This window comes from Tachypleus tridentatus, chromosome 4 (genome assembly GCF_004210375.1).
Source record: "Tachypleus tridentatus isolate NWPU-2018 chromosome 4, ASM421037v1, whole genome shotgun sequence".
NCBI lineage: Eukaryota > Metazoa > Arthropoda > Merostomata > Xiphosura > Limulidae > Tachypleus > Tachypleus tridentatus.
The window spans coordinates 82126450-82150099 of record NC_134828.1 but is presented as its reverse complement, the minus strand read 5'-3'; the positions used below and the strand labels follow the sequence as shown (position 1 = coordinate 82150099).

The 23650-nt window shown below is 33.1% G+C and overlaps 1 protein-coding gene across 3 annotated transcripts in view; it reads right to left on the bottom strand.

The window, feature by feature from the left end:
* LOC143249554 (neurolysin, mitochondrial-like) overlaps positions 1–23378 on the bottom strand; it is a 66315-nt gene extending 42937 nt beyond the window's left edge. Inside the window, exons 1-3 of one of the 3 annotated variants that reach the window (XM_076499598.1) lie at positions 23234–23371; positions 18288–18402; positions 8228–11366 (exon numbers count right to left, since the gene is read on the bottom strand). In XM_076499598.1, the coding sequence (XP_076355713.1) occupies positions 8372–11359 (2988 nt within the window). In that variant the 5' untranslated portion in view covers positions 11360–11366; positions 18288–18402; positions 23234–23371 and the 3' untranslated portion in view covers positions 8228–8371. Of the gene's footprint in view, positions 1–8227; positions 11367–18287; positions 18403–23233 lie in introns of those variants that run through there. The other 2 variants (XM_076499597.1, XM_076499599.1) reach the window with 2 other exon arrangements.
* Positions 23379–23650: the final 272 nt, after the last annotated feature.

The following is a 23650-nucleotide window of genomic DNA, read 5'->3' as shown; positions in this document are numbered from 1 at the left end:
CATACTGCCTTCCAAACTTAACTGGGCTAAAATTTCATCAGCATAGATTCAAATATCATGAGAGGAGGGTAGAACACTAAATAATCTGATGAAGATGTAAAATAAAGGAGGAAGGGGAAAGAATAAAAACATGTGGGAAATTGACTAATAGTAACATAATTGGGAAATAATTTCCAAAAAGCCAGACAATGTAAATTCAAAGGGTTGGCATGGAAATGATTGAAAGGAAGGAGGTGAGAACAGGTTGTCCAAATATTCACCATCCTGACATGGTTCACCTGGGAATAGGATAGCTAGCATCATTTCTAAAGACATAACATGCCACATAGAGTTTCCAATTCCTAATCTACCATAGTCAAGACATCAGCAGAAAGTGTGACCCTGAAGCCATAGAAGTAGTAGGTGGATCATAAATGGCCTAATTTACAACTAAAATCATAGTAATGACATTAACACATTGACTCCCAAGCCTATTTTGCCAATACTTTCTTGTTCAGGAAGAGTATATTTAGCTGTTGTGTCCCAGCCAATAAGTGGCCTTTTAAAAAGAAAATAGAGCATGACTAACTGGTGGGTGACATGGGTCTTACTGGAAGATAATTATGGCCAACCTGTAGTTTGTGCAGGAGCCAACATGTTAAAATTATAGTTCATGATGTGGCAATTAAAAAAAAAAAACTCCACAAAAGAAATGGTTGAGCAGAAATAAAATGACAGCAAATTATTTTGCTAAAACACAAAAAAGTTAACTGAAAATTGTACAAGAAAATGAAAAATGATGAGCTGCATGCACACTGGAATGCCAAATCAAGAAGTGATAAAAGTACTCTATAGCATAAAGGGAGACAGCTGTACAAAAAGGACAGGTTAAACTCCCACTGGAGGAGGGTTGTTGTATGTTTATTTGTATGCTACAGTGCAGCTACACCATGTGTAAACATGTTGGAGTAGGTGGGAGTATCAAGGTTAGCAGTGAACAAAAGATTGGACAAATAGGGAGTAGCACAAGTTGAGAGAAGCTATTATTGGAGTGTGAGAGGAGTTAAGGTATCATATCTTAAAATTACACACGGATTCAACCACACACTCGCATACTACAAGCTGTAGCAGCTATATTCGGCAAAAGTATTTCTAACTTGTGGATTAGTGCTAAAATTTACAGTGTATCTCATAATAAATCTATTTATTTATTTATTATGCAGCTAAATGACTTAAAACTAGTTCTCATAAAATATTTACACAGTACTTTAATTATTCATATGCACAAAAAATAATTAAAAACAGCATTTTTAATGCAATTCTTATAAGTTGTCCATCTTTAAACATTCAAATTTGAATATAGTTTTTCATGAATGTTTTGAAATACTGTTTTTGATGATAATTTACACATAAACACTAAGTTTAGAAGAAGTATGTTTTAGAAAAGATACTTTCTGTACCTTGTCTGCCCACTCTTTAACCACAGCTGATAAACACATAGAATAAATATTGTCTAAAAATATCCTATATGCATCAGCATTTTAAGCACTTAATTACACGAACAATTTTTGGCATTAATGTTTAAGCACACTGTGCTGTTTTAGACTGCAGTTATTTGTAAAAGTTTTGTAATTAAATAAATGTATTTATATGGATTAATTCATCTTCATTGTCAGACCAAACATGTTCTTATTAAAATTCCAAATAGACAATTTCACAATTAAGTTTATCAGCATCATCTCTTAACACTCCTACGAAAAGACGTTTCTAGTCCTGATTTCTCCAAGCCCGTTCCCCTGGCTGTGGTTTCGCTAGATAGTAGATAGGGACAGTGGGAATCTCGTTAATCCATTCATTAATGGATTTAAATGGCAATTTCATTTAAATACAAAATTATTAGCCTAATATTAATAACCTTTCAAGTTGCTCTGGGGCCTATTAGGCCCCACTTTTCATAGGAGTGTTAAAGTCTACATTACTATGTATGTAAGCTTGTATAAATAGACCAAGTTTACAGATATTGTATACGTTATTGAGTTTATTCATATTTCAAACTGACAGCAGTCATGCAAAACAGACTTAGTTCTTTTCAAATTTAGTGTTTCAGTATACTTTAAAATCATAGTTTTACATCTAAACAAGACTATGGCCTATTTACAATTTTATAAGTAAAGCCAATGAATGAGTTATTTAGAATGAAAAGTTTTTATATTTGGATTATTCATAATTTCCAGTTTCAGCTGGATAGTAATAAAACCTGAATATAACACAACCCAAATATGTTTCAGAAGTTTTCCTTCAGAAATAATAGTCAATAGTGATAAATGTTGTGTATGTGGAAAAATATTTAGCAAAAAAATTGTCAAATTTACAAATAAGAGCATGTTTGTGACTTATAATTGATGGTTTCAGATTCAGATCAATGATAGACAAAAAAGTTTTATATTACACTGCATGAATTTAAAGTGATACCAGAATACTGAATTACTGAGAATCTGCTGAAACAACCAAGATATATTCAAATTTCTGACACACACACACACACACACACACATATAAACACATGCATGCACATGTAATACAATTACAAAAAACGTAACTTCTTAATTCTAGAGTAATCAAAATCAAGTTCCTACTTTTAAGGTCTAACTTGATCAGTGTTGCATCTTTATATACATGTAGAAAACATTATTTTTGTTGACATATTATGCTTTCTACAAAAAACTAAACAAAAATCTTTATGTCTTACAAATTACATTCTTTTCACTTTAACTAATTCTGCATAGGTAATGTACATATATCTAATAACAGCATAATCAAATAAGAGACTACATCTCCAAGATTCTTTCTGCTCCTACCATAAGTTATGTTAAAATCTACTTTTAAGTCCTTAATGGTTGCAAAAAGAATAAGATACATTACAGTAAATTCATGGTACTCCAAAACTTATTCAACCTTATTATGTTAAAAAACTTGCTAGTTTGATTTTAATTATGTTCATCTAGCTACTGAAAAATGAATTGTCCAAGACTACCTCACAGTAAATTTCTTACTGGATCTGATACTAAGCCATCACATTCCTACTAAATTTCTAAGTTTCATACAATTAAGTTTCTAAAGGGTAGAGGCTAATTTAGGCTCACTCAACTAAATTTTTTAACTGGTCTTGAATTAAAACCAACTAATACTTCAGAAATTCTTACTAAGGCCAAATGAGATTCATTTTATTAGAGCTTTGAATGATGTTATAATGCACATCATAACCTGACAATTTGGATGAATGACATCAGGAAGATTAAGTAAAACTTTTTTAATTATGTCTACCAAAAGTGTTACTTATTAAAAAAAAGTTTTCACATACCATAGCAATTAGCTTTACGTGTTTACTTTTCAATGTTTTGTGGTATGTTAATGGTACAAATGTTTTGCAAGTATGAGAGTAATCATGCCAGCTCTAAGTCATGATACTATGATTTAACACACTATTTCATCTCTATTATTGAAGATTAAGAGCTATCACAAGGACATAACTACATATTTCAAGTTTTTCCAAAATAGTGCAAACAGGACAACAACAATAAAAGCATTTGAACTCTGTGGTTAGTGAATATTACAAAAAACACTAATGACAATCTTTTGACATTGAGAAAATTAATACCAATAAATCATACAGACTTCCTTAAAGTTAAAACCTTAATCTGTACATATGCAGAACATCATTAGTGAAAGACTAAACAAATTACAATGAACCTGCATAACTGATACAACTACTATACAGAATTCATCCTGTACAAAGAAGAACCATCTTCATTCTTACTTCAAAAATTAAGTTTTAATAAACTTTTACCTAATAAAAAAAACCCAACAACATGCACTAATAAATGACTTTAATTTAGTTTTCACTGCTACATTAATTCAAAAATGAGCTACTTACAAATTTGATAAATACTGACTAATCAGGCTTGTGAGCCAATGGTGTATCCCTGATGAGTAAACTTTGTTCAAAAAACTGAAGAGTTGTTTATATTAATGTAAATGGAAATTTGAAATAAATAATTTGAGGTCAACAACATGTGAATGAAGAATACAGAATACATTGGTGAGCTTACAGCTTAGTGATTCAGGGCCAGCCTTAGAGTAAGGTTACTGAGGCAACTGTCTCCAATCTTGTAACTTAGAGTACCCAGCATTGTCCATTGCCTAAAATAATTGAATGACTTTTGTCAAGTCAAAACATAGGGACCTGTACAAGTTATTACTGTCTTTGGGAAGGATTGTAATGTATTTACATTGTTACATACTTTGTTTTCTAGACAAAACACTACTCATAGATAATTAGTTTTGATGCTGAGTCATTTACGAATCAAGAAAGAGATGCTTATAGAACATATAAATCAGGAAGACAGAAAAAGAAGCCAAAAATAGAAAAGGATACCAAAATGCATTCTGGTGGTTTGGAAAAGTTTCTTAAGCCAAGTATTTCTACCACAACTAACAATGAGCAGGATATAGATGAAACAGAAACCAGTGTTACAGAAGATTGTCAAATTAAAGAGGGAACACTTGTGAAATGACAGTGGTAATGTCAATCTTAAACAATTCTTACTGATTGTGATAACACTGACCATGATATATCCAAAAGGCTCGACTATAATGAGTTACTCAAACAAATTTGCTTCTATGAAAGCAGAAAAAGTTAACTAATTTTAATTGACTACATCATACACAGTTTACTCTTTTTAGTATCACTCACTTCTAATCAGCATCATTATTAACTACAAATAAACACTACATTTCGTTGTGAGTATATAAATGCTATTTCATTCGTGTTTTATGTTATCCTTTGGCCGAGTACTCCTGAGTACTCACTTCAGGCTCTGCACCCTCCTAAGGCTAGCCCTAGGGTGATTAACTTAATTAATCAAAATAGTCAATTAATAAAAGTTAATGTTTCCCTATTTTCAATTACTTATGTAAATGAAACATTGTTACTATAATTTTTTATTGTTATTTTCAATTCAATCAAATTTGTTCACCTTAATCAATTAGTCTCATGGCACCAAAATAATCAACTAATCAAAATTAGTATTTTCCATTTTTTACTATTTCCTGTGATTGTAATATATCTAAGTTCCATGATCAATTAATGGACCTAGTAATTTACTGTTTAGCAAATTCCACTAACCACCTAGCAATATTGTTAACTTGCCAAGATTGCCTCCCAATTTTGAGGTATGCACATTTGCCCCCTGAAGAAGAAATGTTCACATTTTTTGAAAGCACTCAGGTTATATGGTTTCTATTAAGACTTCTTGAACCTTTGTGCTTCACTGACATCATAGAGGGATACCTGTCGATTTTCACTTGAATGTATTTTTTTTAAGCTCCTCACATATCCCTGGAGGCATTTGTACTGAAGGCTGAGAGCCACTGCCATAAAAGGTTTAATATTTCAATTAAGATAACTATATATTATATGTCCATTAAATATTACAATGACTATTTTTTGAAACTTCTAATCATAACTTTAGCACTGCCAAGTGGGAAATTTGTACAGATGTTTTTCAAAAGATTAATTTGTTTTTTAGTCCATTAATAAGCATGAAGAATGATAAAAAAAATCAGAAAATATAAAAGATTTGAACAATGGTTGTATTATTTATAAAGAAGCTGAACCTCATGCATGGTATCACCTTTTGCCTGATGCACATAAACATGTATATAAACAAATGCAATGGTTCAGACTGGTTATGGAACAGAAAGAGAAAGTACTTCTGAATTATAGCAACATAAAAATAGAATTCAATATTTTCATTTATGTGGACATAATCCAAGTTGCAGTTAAAAAACTTGAGATTATAAGAACCAAAAAAGAAATTGTGTACACAGTTTGTGTAACAGATACTAAGTTTCAGGATGCCATTAAAAAATTACAATTTATAACCCACAACAATAAGAAATTTCAATCTTTTTGCCATTAATAATTTTTTTCAGACAGCATTCAAAGAACACTTGAGAAATTTGTTCTTTAAACAGTGACAATGATTTAAATTAAACGAGTTACTATTTAACAACTGTAGCCTAAAAATACTCAGTAAATTGCTACAATGAAAAATAAACACATATAAACAGGGAAACTTTATACACCACTCACACAATGTCAGTATGTCCAGTACACCAAGATATTTCTTGATAATATTTGCCTCTGATCTCATGCAGAGTTGTTCTTCACAATTATTAGTTTAGTTACAGTTACGTAAAAATTTTCTTAAATGTAAATTATGTAATACAAACTGGAAGAACACTCCAGTAAATTGTACAACAAAGAATGAACATTTAGATTAAAATAATTATAAACTATTTGTTGAAATCTTAATAAATAACAAATGTAAATCAAAAAGTAAATATGTTTATGGAGTTTTAGAAAGAACATGACAGCTACCATTCCAGTATGTAAAACCAACCAACACTTTGTTTCCTCACTTCCAAATCATAGTTGAATATCAAATACACAAGTAGATCATGAAGAACAGATGCATTAAAATTTGAATATATTTAGTAGCTTTTGAATGAACAGGATGACCACTGTCATAATACCACAGGTGTTTTTGTCTTCCTCTTCAAACACCAATATGTGAATAGACTTATTAACTGTTTCTCATTTTGTCGACAGTGTATTATAATATAAATACTGGTTTTAGTTGCCATCTTCAAAACACATTTCAATGCCATTAACAAAATGATCTTATCTCTTATTTTGTACAAGTTATAAACATAGTACTTTCTCACTGTTTTCCAAACTATTTGTTATTTCAGTAACTTGAATTCAAGTAAGTATTAATTACTCAGTAGCAAGGGTTTCACCATTTACATTGAAGTTTGTAGACATTTATCCATTTAAATGTAATAATAACAATCTAATCCGTGGTAGAACTCCATTCTCTATTAATATCAAGTGAATCTTCACTCAACTTTGAAGTGCACATCTCCAACATTTCCAGCACTAATTCATCAATAACCTTTCTTCCTCTTTCAACATCATCCATAACATGGTCCTTGACAGAAACTCTTAGCAAAAGCTGAATGTTTTTTCGCAGACGCTCCAATTCAGTTTGTTTGTCTTGGTATCCTACAGGCTGCTGTTCCATGTGATAAAGAACATCATCCAATACAGTATCAATAAGTTTCACTCCCCAACCAAGTTGTTCCATAAGCTCTGGATCTGCTACTAAGAAGTAGAGTAGCTGAGAAAAGTTCTCTCTTAAGTTATCAAGTGTTTTCTGTGAGTAGTTTTCAATTTTTTCCTTGTACTTTTCTGATAAATCATTTGTAATCTTTAGCTGTATTGTAGCTAAATCTTTTGACCCATCACCTTTATCACAATCATTACCTTCAAATTTACATTCCTGTTGATCAACAGATGCAGCTTTAGCAGAAGCTGTACTATTAAATGATTTGAAACGTTTCTTTTTAGCAAGTTGGATCATCTTCTTTCCCCAGCTCTTTCGATAAAGAATTCCAGTAGCCAAATTTCCATTTGGAAGTTTACAAGGATGTTTTCTAAACCCAACAACAGTGTTCTCTACCCCTCCACACACTTCACAATGGAATGGTTCATGAATAACTATATGTTCTCGAAAATGAGCTCTGTCTTTATAACCTCGAGGACAGTATGGACAATGAAATTTAATTTTTGAATCTTCCACACAGAACAATTTCAAATTTTTAACAGATTTCTCTGAGTTATAATTTTTTACAGGTTCTGCTTGATTAGGAATATCCTCCTTTTCTAGATCAATATCATAGTGCTGTTGCAAGTTCAGTTTTACTTCATGGCTTTCAAGATGTTCAAAAAGACTCTTCAAGTCTGAGAAAAAGGCTGCACAATACAAACAGTTGAATGCAATTTCCTCTTCATGAGACTCCAGATGTTTTTTGAGAACTCTTGGACTGTAAAATGCCTGTCCACATACATAGCACTTCAGCTGGTGATTAGCACTGTGATAATTCTCTATGTGGTCAATGAGATCCTGATGACTGTTAAAATCTAGTCTACAATGTTCACAGGTTTGAGACTTTTTACAATATGCTCGCTCATGCTCATGACAGATCTCTAATGTAATAAAACCACAGCAACAATACTTACACTGATACAACTTGGAAGTTTTTGTGCAATTAAGATCAATCTTTTCAGAACTGTGCACTTTACTACAACTTTTTTCATGCCATTCTAGGTCTTTAGGGGAAAAAAGCCTTAATGAACAGTGAGTGCAAGTCACAGTAGAATCATCAAAAGCTAAAGAGTCATCCAATATAGTGGACTGATGATCTACATCAGTGTTGGAAAAAAATGATTTATGTTCAGAGCTAGACTTTATATAGTCTTTTGAAGTTATTTTAAAAGGAAAAAAGTGACAAACATGAGTTGTGAGATGTTGCTTTGTAGAAAACATAGTCTCACATTTCTGGCAAGTAAATGCATTTTTTGAGACTTTTCTTCAGTGTTCACATCCACTGCAATTTTTTCTACATGTGATTTGTTATAAACATTTCCCTGCAGTGTTACTGAGGTTTGAATACTTTTCTTTGCAACATTTTCTAAAGATTTGGTTTTACTACCTATTTCAACATCTGCTTTGCCATGAAATGAGTCTCCTGGAATGAGGATTTTGTCACTTAAGATACCCTTTGCCTGTGATACAGCTCCACTGTCTGTAGAGTTGATTAATCTTGAAGTGCGATCTGCTTGAAGATGCCACAGAAGATGTGCCTGCACTTTTTGGTGATGATCAATTGACCTCTGACAAATTTCACAGCTATATGGATTGTTTTCATTAATTTCTGAAGGATCCAAGTTCTTTACCTGGAAATGGCTAAGTCGATGAGGCACAAAAGAAACAATGTTGGAGTAAGAAACATCACAAACAGAACAGTTGTAGTTCACTGAAACTCTAGTACCTGACAAACTTTTTGATGTTTGTGATTTAACTTGTTTCAAATTCTCTCTATGAAAACCAGATTTTTTGTGACGATGGAGAGCAGTCATTTTGGTAAAATTATGAATGCCACAAACCTCACATGAGTAAATACCACGAACAGTGTCATCAGGTGATAAAATGAGCCCTGGCTTTGGATAATGAAAAGGTTTTTTTACACATTCCTCTTTTAACATTTCTGTTGCTAGTGGCTGTACAGTTTTTGAAGACTCAAGTTTGATCTCATGAAGGAGACTTGATCTGGAAGCACCAGCATGAGCTTTTCCAATGTGTTGAACCGTTTGTAATCGAGTGGGAAATTTCATTCCACATCCAAGGCACTTGAACAAAAGTAGGTCATTATGAACTTGTTGGTAATGGCGGGTAAGACGTTCTGAACGAGGAAAACATTTTTTACACCACGAACAAACAAATGGTTTTTCCATTGTGTGACACTTGAGATGTCGATCACGGACATATGAGGATGAGTAAATCTTGAGACAGAAAGGACATTTTGTAGGATATTTTTTCATTAAAGCAAGTAAATTGGGAGTCATAGTTTCTATTTTTTTCTTCAAACTCTCAGGTTTGTTTACTATAATTTCTTCTGGTATAGATAAACTTTCTGACTCTGAAGCAGAAATGTAATTCCTCTCTAAACTTGGAGGTGATACACCTTGGTGCTCTGACTGGATGTGTGCATATGTCTCATAAGCATCCACAAACTGTCGATAGCAAATATTACAAGTAGTCTCATCTAAAAACTTTCTGACCTCCTTCGGGTTGGACTGCATGTGAATTAACCTAGCATGACTATTCCGACGTCCAATATAAAGAAATTCCTTCCCGCAGAATGGACATTCACATTCACGGGTACGAGACATCATAGGTCCCCAATGCTTCTCTGCTTTTTGATGTTCAAATAAATCATCTGGATTAGGAAACACTTCTGGACAACCTGGACATTTCACAGGATGATTGGAAGCAACAAACCCTGGGTGAAGCTGCATATGCTTAATGAAAGATTTTGCACTCACAAATGTTTTGTTACAAAATTCACAAACTGGGGGTTTTATCTCTGGCTCAATGTTTATTTTGGGTCGGCATGATGTGATTTTTTGGTACTTCTTTAGGATTTTACTATGTACACTTTTGTAATGTTTTTTTGATTTTTCATCTTGAGAGGTCTGTTCTGCTAATTCAAGATTGTTTTGATATAAAAATTCATTCTGAAGTCTTGCTGGAGGCATAGTCTTTCTTGCTGAGCGACTGTGTGTTGTTAAAAAATGTTGACGTAATGGAACACAAGGAAACTTCCTGTTTAAGTGGCTTCTTAATCGATAAGCTCTTGAAAATACATAACCACACTTTTTGCACTGATGTTCTCGTTTTGAATGTCTCTTTGGTGCATGAACTGAAAATGGTATTCTAGCACGAAGGTTTCTTCTGCTGTATGAACTTTTGACTATATCAGGAGAGCTGTTGTCTCCAGTACTTGTTGCAGAGCTTATGGCACAAGGTGAGTCATATAGCTTGTGTCTTTGACACAGGAAAGGAGAATCAAAAATTATACCACACTTTTCACATTGGTTTTCACCAGCTTCTGCTTCTTTGTTGACCTCTTTTTCTTGGCCTGTAAAATTAAAATATTGTCTTTGATTTTCTAACTCAGGTCCCATCACTGAGTTATAATTTTTCACATCAAATGTATTCCTTAGCAAGTCTGTCTTGTCGGAAGCCATTTTTTCTGGACTTGATAGTTCAGTAGAAACACAAGGAGACTTTCTATTTTCATGAGCCACCAGGTGGTGTATAGTATCAAAAATCTTCCCGCAACTGTAGCATGTGAAAGGACGAGGCCTGCAATAACCCTTTCTACTTAAATGAGTTTTATAGTGAAGAATAGACCTGAAATTCAATCCACATACTTTGCATTTACTGGGTAAATTAAAAGATTTTTGAAGTACAGAACGAAAACCACCTAATTTTTTATTTGGAATTGTCTGCTCTATGATTTTTGTTTGTTTATTTTCCATTTGTGGTTCATTGTGAAGGGAAGATACTGTTTCTGCTTGTTTACCACACATTTTAATATGTTTAACATATAGTGGATAAAACCTATAGATTTGCTTACACCTGCGACAATTCCATGATCCTGAAAGATGTGATGTGTGCAATCGGCCACACCGATTGTCTCGTTTATGTCTTGCTAAATTAGACGATGAACAAAACACATGGCCACAGTCTTCACAAGTTCTTTTTGTAATGCTACCTCTATATATAAATTTTCTTTTTTTGTTAGCAACATATATACTGATATTTTTTCCTACACTCTCCTTTTTAGTACTTGTGATTTCAGGAATTTGTCTTGGTGAATTATTGGTGTTGGCTCCTATTTCCATCATTCAACATCTACAATAAAAGAAACATTTTTTAAATCAACTCCACAAAAGTTTGTGTTTCTATAACTGTAATAAAATATTTATTAGAACATTTTTTCATGGTCTCTCTAACCAATTTATGTTTGAAATATTTCTTGACAACTCCAAATATACACATCTGCCAGATGCAGAACCACATGCACAAGATGTACCAATGAGAAAACAGCAGATGGGATGTACTGAGCAAAAACACCTAAAAATATATCAAGAACCTTTATTGCAACAATACGAAATACAAATGTATCATAACTGATTTAACAGAAATGATGGCTGTGAATGTAATCAATAAAAAATGCAATTCGTGACAAAATCAGCTAGGACACACTTAGATTTGCCATGTCTCTAAAACTGCCCTTGAGGTATTACACATTTACTCATAACATAATATCTAAGGCCAACAAGGGCTTACTGGTCCATCTACGCTTTCCCTTCCACTTAACTACACTAAAACTATTTTTAAAAAAAATTCAGTCAGCCCTTATCATTCAGACATTTATAAAGCCTTCTCTTAAATTTACTGTCTCCATCATATCTGAAGGCAAACCATTCCAAAAACTAAATGCCCTCTTAGAAAAATAAAAAAAATCTTCATTAAATAAGACTTCTATCTTAATTACCAAAATGTATAGTTGTGCTGTGCCCAGCATGGCCGAGCTCGTTAAGGCATGTGACTCGTAATCTGAGGGTCATGGGTTCGCGGCCGTGCTAAACATGCTCGCCCTCCCAGCCGTGAGGACATTATAATGTTACGGTCAATCCCACTATTTGTTGGTAAAAGAGTAGCCCAAGAGTTGGCGGTGGGTGGTGATGACTAGATGCCTTCCCTCTAGTCTTACACTACTAAATTAGGGACGGCTCAGTGCAGTGGGCTAACAACCTACTCACTTAAACACGTGTTACTGAAACCGCAAGTGATTGTGGCCCTATGTTCCTTGACGGAATTGAGTGGCAGATGATGATGATGGTTGTGCTGCTAGTCCTACCATTAAGTATTAAAAAGAAGATGCATCAACACCATAAATTCCTTTAACAATCTTAAACATAGCAATCAGATGATAAAACAAGAAAAAACATTTTTGGATATTTTAGCCTATCCTCATGTAACAATAATTTTTCCATTCCAAGTATCATCTCATTGGCTCTCTTCTGAACCCCTTCTAGCAGTTCATGCCTTGTTAAGGTAAGGAGTGCAAGACTGAACACAATAATCCAAATGTGACATAAGCAGTGATCTATTTAATCAAATTATAACCTCTTTTGACTTTTATCCAATATTTCTGTAGATACAATCCAACATCCTTCTTGACTTACCATTAGCAACAGAACACTGCTTGGATAGTATAGAGAGACTGATCAACCACTGCATATCTCAAAGTCTTAGTTGGAAAATATTGAATTCAACACTTAAACTTTCAATGCACATTATATTACATGCTTGATATGGTATTTCTGCAATGTATTCCAAGTGTTTTAACTACTGGTAGGTTATTTATATAAAAATAACCTTACTTCAGCTTCCATGAAAAATCTTTGATCCATTCACAAGTGAAATTAATTGGGGAATTCTTTTTTCCTGTTTATTAAGTCAAGTAACAATAACTAAAAAATTCAAACTTTATCAGTTAAGGTGGTCTTTTAGTAGTCGAAGGACTATCTGAAACTTTGTTTACATGGAATACAAGAACTGTACTACTACAGTGTACAATGCTCAACCACATAAGCATATTCATACTTATCAGATCTCAAACATTAGTCACCTTTTGACAGAGCATCCTAAATAGTTTGATTTAAAAATCTATGCTTGAGCAGGGCAAAATATATACTTAAAATTCTTATTTTATGAAAGGCTGCTCAAGTAATCTCTATCTTCAAGGAAGAATCAGCAAATTTCACATCATACTTAGCAGAAAATTATTTCAGATAAGTACTTACTTTTCTGTACAGCTAATAGCTATTATGCATGCAACTGCCATGGAATTTCCTGTACATGCCACAAACCTTGAACAAACTCCTTTTATGATGCAGTCATTATTATATTGTGGTCTTTTACAAATTAAATGGCAACACAATCTCCATGTTTAGCAATTTCGAGCACTAGCACTAGCTCATCCTTGATGAGGCAAACAAAATGCACTAGAAGTAAGGAGGAAGGTACCGTATAGAGATACGTAACAAATTGAAATATACAGGGTGTTCAGAAAGTCACTGTGCATTTTTGTAATCATATTTTATTATATTTGAGATTTTGATCCCAATATGGTTTTAACAACTGAAGAACGTGTATGGCTCGTCAAACACATATTCTGAGAAGGTGGTAGATACACAGATGTGGTGCGAAAGCAATTTGCTGAAAAATTCCCAGATACACATCTGTTCCACATCGCAATGCAGTTCGTAACCTTGTTGATAAGTTTTGGGAAAGAGGATCAGTGGATGATGTCAAACACTGTGGAAGGCCAGCAAAGCTATCAGAGGAGAAACTGTTGGATATTTCTGACAGTGTGATGCAAAGTCCATCAAAATCATTACGAACGTTAGCTCAGCAGCATGATATTGGTCTTGGAACTGCTCATAAGACTGTCAGAAAGAAATTAAAGCTCTTCACATACAAAATAATGGTAGTACAAGAACTGGAAGCAACTTATAATGAAAAACGAATACGCTATTGCAGATGGTTTAACCGATTTATCGAAAAGAATACAGCTAATGTGTTGGATGTGACCTTTTTTCTGACGAAGCATGGTTCCATCTCTTGGGTTACATTAATTCACAAAATTCAAGATTGTGGTCATCCAATAATTCTCACAGTTTGAACGAAACACCCCCACGATTTCAAGGTTGGTGTGTGGGTTGTGATTTCCATACTTCTAATTGTTGGCCCTATTTTCTTTATGAACACAATAAATACCAAGCACTATTGTTTGGAGATTTTTCACACCTTCATCGGTCAGATGACAAGTGATAAAATCAATTACTCATGGTTTCAACAGGATGGTGCTACTGCCCACACATCTCACAGATCTATGCGGTTATTAAAGGAATGTTTTGGAGACTGCATTATTTCCAAAGATGTGTGGCCCCCATGCTCAACAGATCTTAATCCACCAGACTTTTATCTATAGGAAACAGCAAAATCTGCAGTATTTCGAGATCGTCCTCGCATGCTGGATGACTTGAAAGCAGCAACAACAGCATTCACTCAGTCTATTTCATGCCAGCAATTGACAGCGATGTTTAGAAACAAAAAAAGAAGGATCCAAGCCTATATTGATGCCAACAGGGGTCACTTTCAACATTGATTATAATTGTCATTCATATTTACCTCCTGTACTCTATATTGAAACATGTCTGTTAATAAATATATAAGTGCACAGTGACTTTCTGAACACCCTGTATTTTCAGGTAAGGAAAAGGTAACATCACAAATATTTCTTACTTCTCTCAATCTGTAAGAGTTAGTATCCCACACTAACAATGGTGGAAGGGTCAGTGTAGATCAATTAAAAAAGTTAATTACTTTTTGAAACAGCAACAGAAAGCTTAATAAAGCTTCCACAAAACCAGGGTCACCTATTGGTGCAGCATCTGATAGGACACCACATCATTTCAAGAGAGAATATCCTTCTCCCAATTTTTTGTTTCTCATTTATTTATTCAATATTTTAATTAAAGAGAGAATTGAACAAAGGAAGTCAGGAAGGTTTAGTGCCAGGATTACTGTATTGGCAAGATGGGTGAAATGTTAGAATGTGTAGTATGGATAAGGCTTTAGGCCATTTTGTTTTGGAGAAATATTAAATTATAAGACTTTAATAACAGGTGGAGGGAGAAGTTCTCACCTTCATTCCAAAGCAAATTCAAGTCCCATCCAGCTGGGCATATCTACTGGGAATTGTTTGGGAGATATTGTAATGGGTTGTCCTATATTAAACTTCCTAAATTTCAATTAAGAGAAATAGAGTCTAACTTGTTTCTGTGTTCACTCATACTCCACTAGTATAACAAGAGGGGAGGAATACCCATTGGGAAAAATTTCAAAGCGTGGATGTGAACCACTGTCATCAGATAAAATCATCTGGAAATGTATCAGTATCATGAGACAGTGCAATGGGTTACTAATGACTAAAAACAGCAATGAATAGCCCATATAGGGCACAAAAGATGATCAGTGTTGCTACAAAAGCACAAGGAGGAACAGAGAGGAGAGAAAATGAGAAAACATCTAATTACCCTAGTGGGAAGACTAAAGCTTTGGATGAAATTATGGGTGTTGAAACATCAACTGGTCTCAATGACAAAGTATGGGAGGCATCTAAGGCATAAATAATTGAACAGTGACCACAAACAAGGAAAATGAAAATATATTGTAAGAGCAAAATGATAAAAGAGTGTTTTTCATACTTTAAATAGTAGCACCCCACTAACTAAGTAAATTTTCTTTTGCATCTCCCACACACTAAAATGCTTTTTGCAAGTGTAATAGCTACATCAACATTTTCTTTACCCACTTTTCATTTTTTTTTGATGAAAAATGCTTGTTAGGAGTGAGTGTATGTGAAAGAAAAGGAAAAAAAAACCCTGATATGACAGCAAAGTGGTAGCTTTGTTAGGTTATTGTCATCTCTTAACTGTTTCTTCCATTATTATTTTTGGGCTTTTCTGGCAAAGGGCCATGTGTTCCCTGGAGAGTAGGGATGCATTCTCCAATATGGAAACACTGGCACAAGAGAATATGATAACAATGATTTTAGGGAGTGGGCATGTAAAAGCCAGAAGAGGGAATGGATGAAGGAAGTGATGAACAACAACAATAAAAAAAAAGATTGAAGATGTTTGAATAGGTGAATAGAGTAGGCACAGAAAAGGAGATCAGATCAATTCAAGAGCACAGCACCAACACCCAGAACAATTCAGTCTGAGATTGGTGATCAAAGGAGGGGAAGTGTGGAACTGAAAGGAATAACAAAAGTGTCAATCAGTGAGAACCCAAAATGGAACACAAATCCACTGAAGGTCAAAGGATGCAAAGGTTACTTTGCAAAATGGATCTAGCCCTGTTGAGACAAGCAACCTGCCATCAGATTAAAAAAAAAACCTGGGACCTGACATACTGCAATGCAAATTAGATTAGAGTATACCTAATAAAGGAATTTTTGAAAGAGAAAGAATAAGTCCAGAGAGAAGTAGTTTCTCTAGCAGTTAATGCAAGAAATAATCACAAAAAGGTTTGATAGGATCAACATGAAGGGGCTTGAAAACAACAACTGAATAAGATGACAATCTTAATAAAGCCTCAGTTACCTTTTGAGAGAGATGATGAGAAAGCTCCTCTGGGGACTAGATTCTATAAAAAAAGTAGGTATTGAGAAATGCCTCCAAACCATAAAGATAAGCATCAGTGTACAGTTGCAACTCACACTGGGATGGAATACCCCAGGTTGCACTGGAGTGATCAAGCCATGATAAAGAGAGATGCAGAAAAGATAACAGACACAAAATGTCAGAAAAGAGGATCACTGAACCCCAAGAGCCCATTAAAAGAGAATATGATAACATATGCATAATTGAGAAGGGTCAGAACTACTAGAAAAGAAAGATAACATATTGTGAAGGAATGAAAGGACAGAGCAATGCCTTGAACATTGAGATGAAAAAGAAATGAAAAGGGTTGAGCTTATTCCCCACAGGAAATAAGAAAAACTCCCTAGTGGACAAGATACATATGAGAGCTAAAAATGAATTAGAATGTTTGACCAGCCAGCCCAGTCTAGATACCTCTTGAAGAATGAAGGTAGCATTCACTGAATCATGCTAAGATAAGGGCCAGACAACTAACTTGCCCTATGACAGAGATGAAAACAGCAAACAGAAGGGGTTAGATGAGGAACAGGATAGGTATCAGCCTGATGTGATTCCTTAGAATTGGCAGCAGACAGAAGTTTCCACAGAATAGTGAGTAGGGAAACCAAAGAAATAAAAGAAAACTGCTGGAGAGCAGCCTTAGCCAGGGTTTCCATGGAATCTGGAATAATTTAAAAGACCTGGTTTGTAAGAAAAGGAATAAGGCAAGGATTATGGATCTGAAAGGAGGGGATTCAGACACCAAAAAGGGAAGCAACCTAACTAAGAAGATCCCGAAAATAATAAAACTGTCAAAACAGAAACATTAGAGAAAAAAATTGAAACCAAAGTGACATACAAAGAACAAGTGTTCCCATCAAAACCACTGAGATCATGATGAAGAGCCTCAGTAAGGCAATGAAGAGCAAAAAACAGGGCTAAAATCTAAAGAGAGACAAAGATGAGCAGATAGGTGGAATGAAAAAGAAATAGGAGCATCCCATGCAAGGAGAAAAAGACACAAAATACTGGGTTTTGAACATAAAAATATTATGACCTAAGACCATAGTAAAGGAGTCACACAAAAAATCAACCAAAGAATCATTATTATAAACAAGTTAAAGAAAAAATAACATTCCTGATTTATCAGCATAAAAAACAGAAAAAGAGGTACCTATTCTTCATCAAGGAGGGAAAAGCCAAAAGCAAAGGTTAGATGTGGAAAAGCTTGCCAAAATTATCATCCACAAGCAAGGCATGCATCAGATAAGGCATTGAAACAGAATGGTGCGAGACTTGAACTGGAAAGTAAGCAGAAGAGAACCAACCACATGATACACAATATCAGGAACCTCATTAGTTAACATGCCATTACAGCATGTTTCATCGCTGATCCATAAGTTTGTATAATTCAAATTATGCACAATGTTGATAGTACTTCAGCATGGAAAAACTATTTGAAACCTGTTACACTTGGGCATAAGCTTTATTAAGTAAAGGGATAAGAGAATATTGGTTCCATAAACAAACTGAGACAATTTGAAAAAAATACCTGAAAAACAAATGTCTGGGCTACTGGAGATTTTCTGTCACTCTTTGTTGAAAGTAGCATAAAGTAAAAGTGTAACGGCTGAAGTTTCAATCATGTGGATGGAACAAATGTAGCACTGAATAAAGAAAGGTAGTTAATCAAACACTTAAAAACTAAAATAAAACATGAAAACAACATCTGAACACAGGCAATGCCAAGAAAATAATGAATCTATATTAGAGTGCTTTCCTCCCATTGGGGGACAGTTGCAGCATTATTATGATTATGTCATAAGTTGGCATAAAACATAGACAAAAGTAGGGGTTACAGTTTGTAGAAGGCTTGTGGCATACACAGAAAGTTTTGTGGCAGCTGCATATAAGGTAATAAATTTGTGGTTACAAAGAGGTAAGTAGCATTTCTGAAATGTTCTTGTTTTTTATAAAGGTTTAAAGCCATTTATAACTTCAGTAACCTAAATTAAAATTGGTATTTTAAAATAATAACCTTATTTTTGACTGTCTATCACTTAAGGTTGTGAAAATCTGTCAAATATTTATAAATATCATTAACAACTTATTCACTTTTATTTCATGTTTTCTTTACAATCTGATTTTTCCTCACAGAACCTTATAAACATCAATCTATAAAGACTCAGATTGCTGGATCTGTTCTAAGAAAAGCAATGGTTTTATTATTTAATAATAAACAATGCTTGGCATCAAATAACAAATCTTGGTTAATGTAGCTAATACACAACATTTCCATCACTAACTTCAATCATAGGAAAAGAGCAAAGAATTTTGTTAAAAAAACAAAAAACTCAGTTTCAATTACATTTAAAAGTGCACAATGCTGTGAAAACTGTTGAAGGCACCAGACCTTATTAATAACATCTATATGTTTAAAATATTGTAAACTTTTAAATTTAGTTCAAACTGTGTTTTAATAGATATCTTTACAAAAGTATCCTATTCCTATTGTTTTTGATATTCTGAGATCCTAACACTAACATGATAACATTATGTGTGATATCATACCTTAATAAGTATATTATAGAAACAAAAAGTTTCACTTGAATTCTAGATTGTCCCCTGTTGAGCCTTGTGGTATGCCTTACTTCATTAAAAACTAGATGAAAATTCTAAAAATAAAAGTTACTCCTCAAAAAAGTATCTGACTTTCATCAAAAATATTTTCATGGAAAGGCTGTCATCTAATTCTCATCTATAAAAAATATCACACTTAAACCTACCTTTTTCATTCTCATATGATCTGCATAATATTCATATGACATAACCTATAAGTTGATGGAACAAACGTTCTTGTTAAATCAGGTGACATGATCTAAGATTGTAAAATGGCAATATTGGAAGAAAGCAGCTCAATTACAGATGAATAATACATGCATGCAACACATGGAGAAGAAAAGCTTTGAATTTGCCTTATATTACTAGTGCTGCTATATTATGTAAAGTTTAATACCTACTTATGGATTTAAGAACTTGCATTGTTTATGAATATTATTTAAAATAGTCAGATACCATGAATTTCAAAAATCAGAAGGTGTCTATAGATACAACTAAGTTTTTGATCATTACAGAAAGCAATTATGATTTTTTGAAGAAATGTGCCACCATTATTTTAGAACTGACAAAGTTTTCTTAGCAAAGACTCAATCCAGCCATCTCAAATCACTGAAAGAAAATATATCTGCTTCTAAAGTCATTACTATGTGAAACTTTTCAAATAATTATTCTTGAACATATTTCCAAGCTTCACTACATTACCTTGTTATTGAAGCTTAGGAGGTCAATAACTTTGTGGTACAGAAAGGTAAGTAGCATTTCTGAAATGTTCTCGTTTTTTATTAAAGTTTAAAGCCATTTATAACTACATTACCTTGTTATTGAAGCTTAGGAGGTCAATAACTTTAGAATTTTGTATTTCTGCATCATGACTAACCCCAAAAATATCGATTGATAACTATGTACTTCTTCAATTAGTGAAGGTAAGCTTATCTTATCTGATACAAATTTGTAAATACAGTGTTGTAAAATGGTTGACTAATATAAAAAACTGGTTTCAGTTTCATCATTTCTTTAATTATAAACTGGGTTTCAACTTTGACTGTGAATGGAATTTGTTTTGCCTACTATTCATTATGGCTGAGATCTTTATGATAATATCAAGAAGTCTAAGAGAAAGTGTGTACAAATGAACCTGCAGCTTTGAAGTGAAGAATATATATATACTGATTCTGAAGGACTGCCTTCTGTAGTATAATATTCATTTTTATCTCTGAATAAGAGATCAGCACAGCAACTGAAATTCTAAAGCAAAGACACAAGTCTGCATTAACTAATAAAAACACAAAATGCCTAAACAAATTCATCATCATGTCTTAAAGTCAGCTTCATGTCTCTTCCTGGTCCATCAGTGCATGAGAAATTGAGTCTTCTGGGATAGTTCAGCTGAACTCAAAGTTTATGATGAAGGAAGTGTTATTTCTTGAATATGTGCAGGTATATACATGTACTAGAGTGAAATGGTTGAAAGTCTCTTTTGAGAAAAGAATGTACTTCTGCATTGAACTCTTGTGCCAAAGTGGAAAATCACAACAGCATCACTGTTCAAAAATTATTTCAAATGTTGGATAGCCATTGAAAATAGGTTATATATTGTTCGCTGTCCAGAACTCACTTCATTTTCAACAAGAAGCTAAAAGTTACAATACTGACACTTTAAAATTACTTTAATACAGCAGGGTGGTCAGATAAAAGTTTTGACTTGGGTAGTTTTCATCTGAAAGGAAACCTCAGTCATACATATTGTCCACCTTAAAATAAAATAAGCTTCAGCCATTTACAGTTATTTTGTTTTCAACATAAATCTGATTTCTTTGGAATGAAAGGAGTAATGTACGAGTTTTTCTTTTATGCAGGATATTACTAAGGATGGTACAAATTACTGTTTAGGACAAATATCAGACATACAGCTCCTGATAACCAGTCAGACAGAAGAAGTAACATACATACTGAAAATGTGTCAGAGGTATAAGCTACCATTTCATTACAGTCACTGTTTTTTTTTAATTTAATACAAATATACAGTTTTACTTGAGCCGAGCAGTAAAACTAATTAATTGATATAATCAATTGCTTACAAGCATCAATCAATGTCAGATAAAATGATCATATACTCAATTTCAATTGAACTTTCAATTCAATCAATTAATGTTTCAATTATTACTATTTTTAATTACACCAACAATCCAATAATCAAAATTATGGTTGAGTCAATTAATAATCAACTAAAAGATATACTTCCATTTCTGTTTTGTGGTTGTTTTTACACTTTTAGCATTTTTCATCTTGTGATGATGGAAATTCAAATACAGATCACTTGATTTATTTTAAAATGGAGAGTATTTGAATGTGAAGGGATGTATTTTATTTTGCTTTTATGCATTGGCAGTATAGTGTTAATTGTGTTGAACAAAATGGCCCTATTATCTTTCTTTCTCTTACATTCTTCCTTAATTCTAATCCTAGAGCACATTTATTTTATGTATACTTGGCTGTCTCTATCTAAAATAGACAAAAGAATAATACTTATTAAATCCTGACACTATGAATAGTATATTTATGGTTACAAACTCTCAGTTAAAAATTAATAACTTTACCATTTTTCAAGTCCTATTCCAAGTGTATCAAATCAATTGGTAATTTATTACTTCTCAAAAATAAAAGATATGTTACCTAACAATGACTGATTTTCATATAACTGATACTTATAACTTTCTTCATGTTAAATTCCATTAACAGTCTTGACTATGTTTACATGGCCAATTCAACAACCAAGACTTAGCATTAGAATAATTCTGAAAGATTACACTTTGAGAATGAGAATTTGATTCTATATCAGTAATTACAGATGAATGACACTGGTACTCCGCAGTGTTTTATTAAATTAAAAAGAAGTTTCATAGGAGTATTAAGCAGTAACATTAAAAATATGTTATTTGTAGAGCACAAGCACACTATTGTTGAGCAAATGACATTAGCTCTCCATTCATATTGTATTACTATTACAAGCCACAGATATAGAAATCTTTTAATGATTTAATTTTTTTCCTTAATCTTTTTAAGAAAATCTTTTCCTTCTTATTTTGCTTTCGACACCTTTATAATTCTTAGATTCAACTAATTAACAATTCTATTTATATTGGAACATGTATACCAATTTAAAGCTATATACACAATAACATTTTATGAAGTTTCAACAAGAGAATCATCAGCAGTGAAGTTAAAGCTGGTAAATATCAGGTTTTGAAACTCATTTATCTTTGTTGGAAGCATTGGTATTAAATCACATGATGACAATTGTATTCAAACTGTAGCAGTACTATGTGGAATTATGATACTGGTTGACAGGCACCTGCATCTCATATAAATCCACATACAACGTTATTAGTTATCAGTGACCACTAATGTTAATAATAATACTGATATTGACTTTACAAGCACTGAAGTCAAAACAGTCTGGACTATCCTGAAAGTGAAATGAAAACAGCAGCTCATGTATCAATTTTACCTCTAAGTCACCAGTTTAGTCCAAAATCACAAATACGGTGACATAAAGTTAGCTAAACCTTAAATAATAAAAACTTGTAAAATTAAAATTTCATCTCAGAATCAAAATATTGAGATGTTGACGTTAAACATCAAGATCATAAGTTATGAATAATACTGATATAAATATACATATATAAAACGTATACTGTAACTAATATTAGATATAATACCTTTATAAATTCTACTATTAATTTAAATGTTATTTAAAGTTTAAATGTTTGTAACAGTGTAAGTGTAACAATTCTAATAGTAAAAGTAATAATACTACTTACTAGTAGTAATACTGAGTACTACTAATACTATTATTAGTGTATTTGTACAAAAACTTACCAACGGATACATACAGTCTGCCAAATGCTCATTTAATTAAGTTTAAAAGAACAAGTACGCAGCCCCTTGTTTTTTCTCAGTACGTGAGATAGAAGCTGTCCAAATCTTCGGCTCAGGTTTTACTCCTTATAACATCACTTTCCGTTATCCCGACAAAAGACAACAGTAGCTCGCGCCATCTCGAAATTGTTAAACATTAACCAGACTCCACATCCCTCCAAATTTTTGTTTTAAAATTCAAAAATCACTTGAAGTCAGGGGTGAAATTCTAAAAACAAACAAACAAAAGATACTAAGCCGATTAAAGTGGATCAGTTTTCAAGAAAATAAAAAATCTATATGTAAACATAAAAATAACGAAGCATCTCAATTAAGTCGTGATGCTTGTACCGCTTTAAAAATGAGTACCGATGAGTG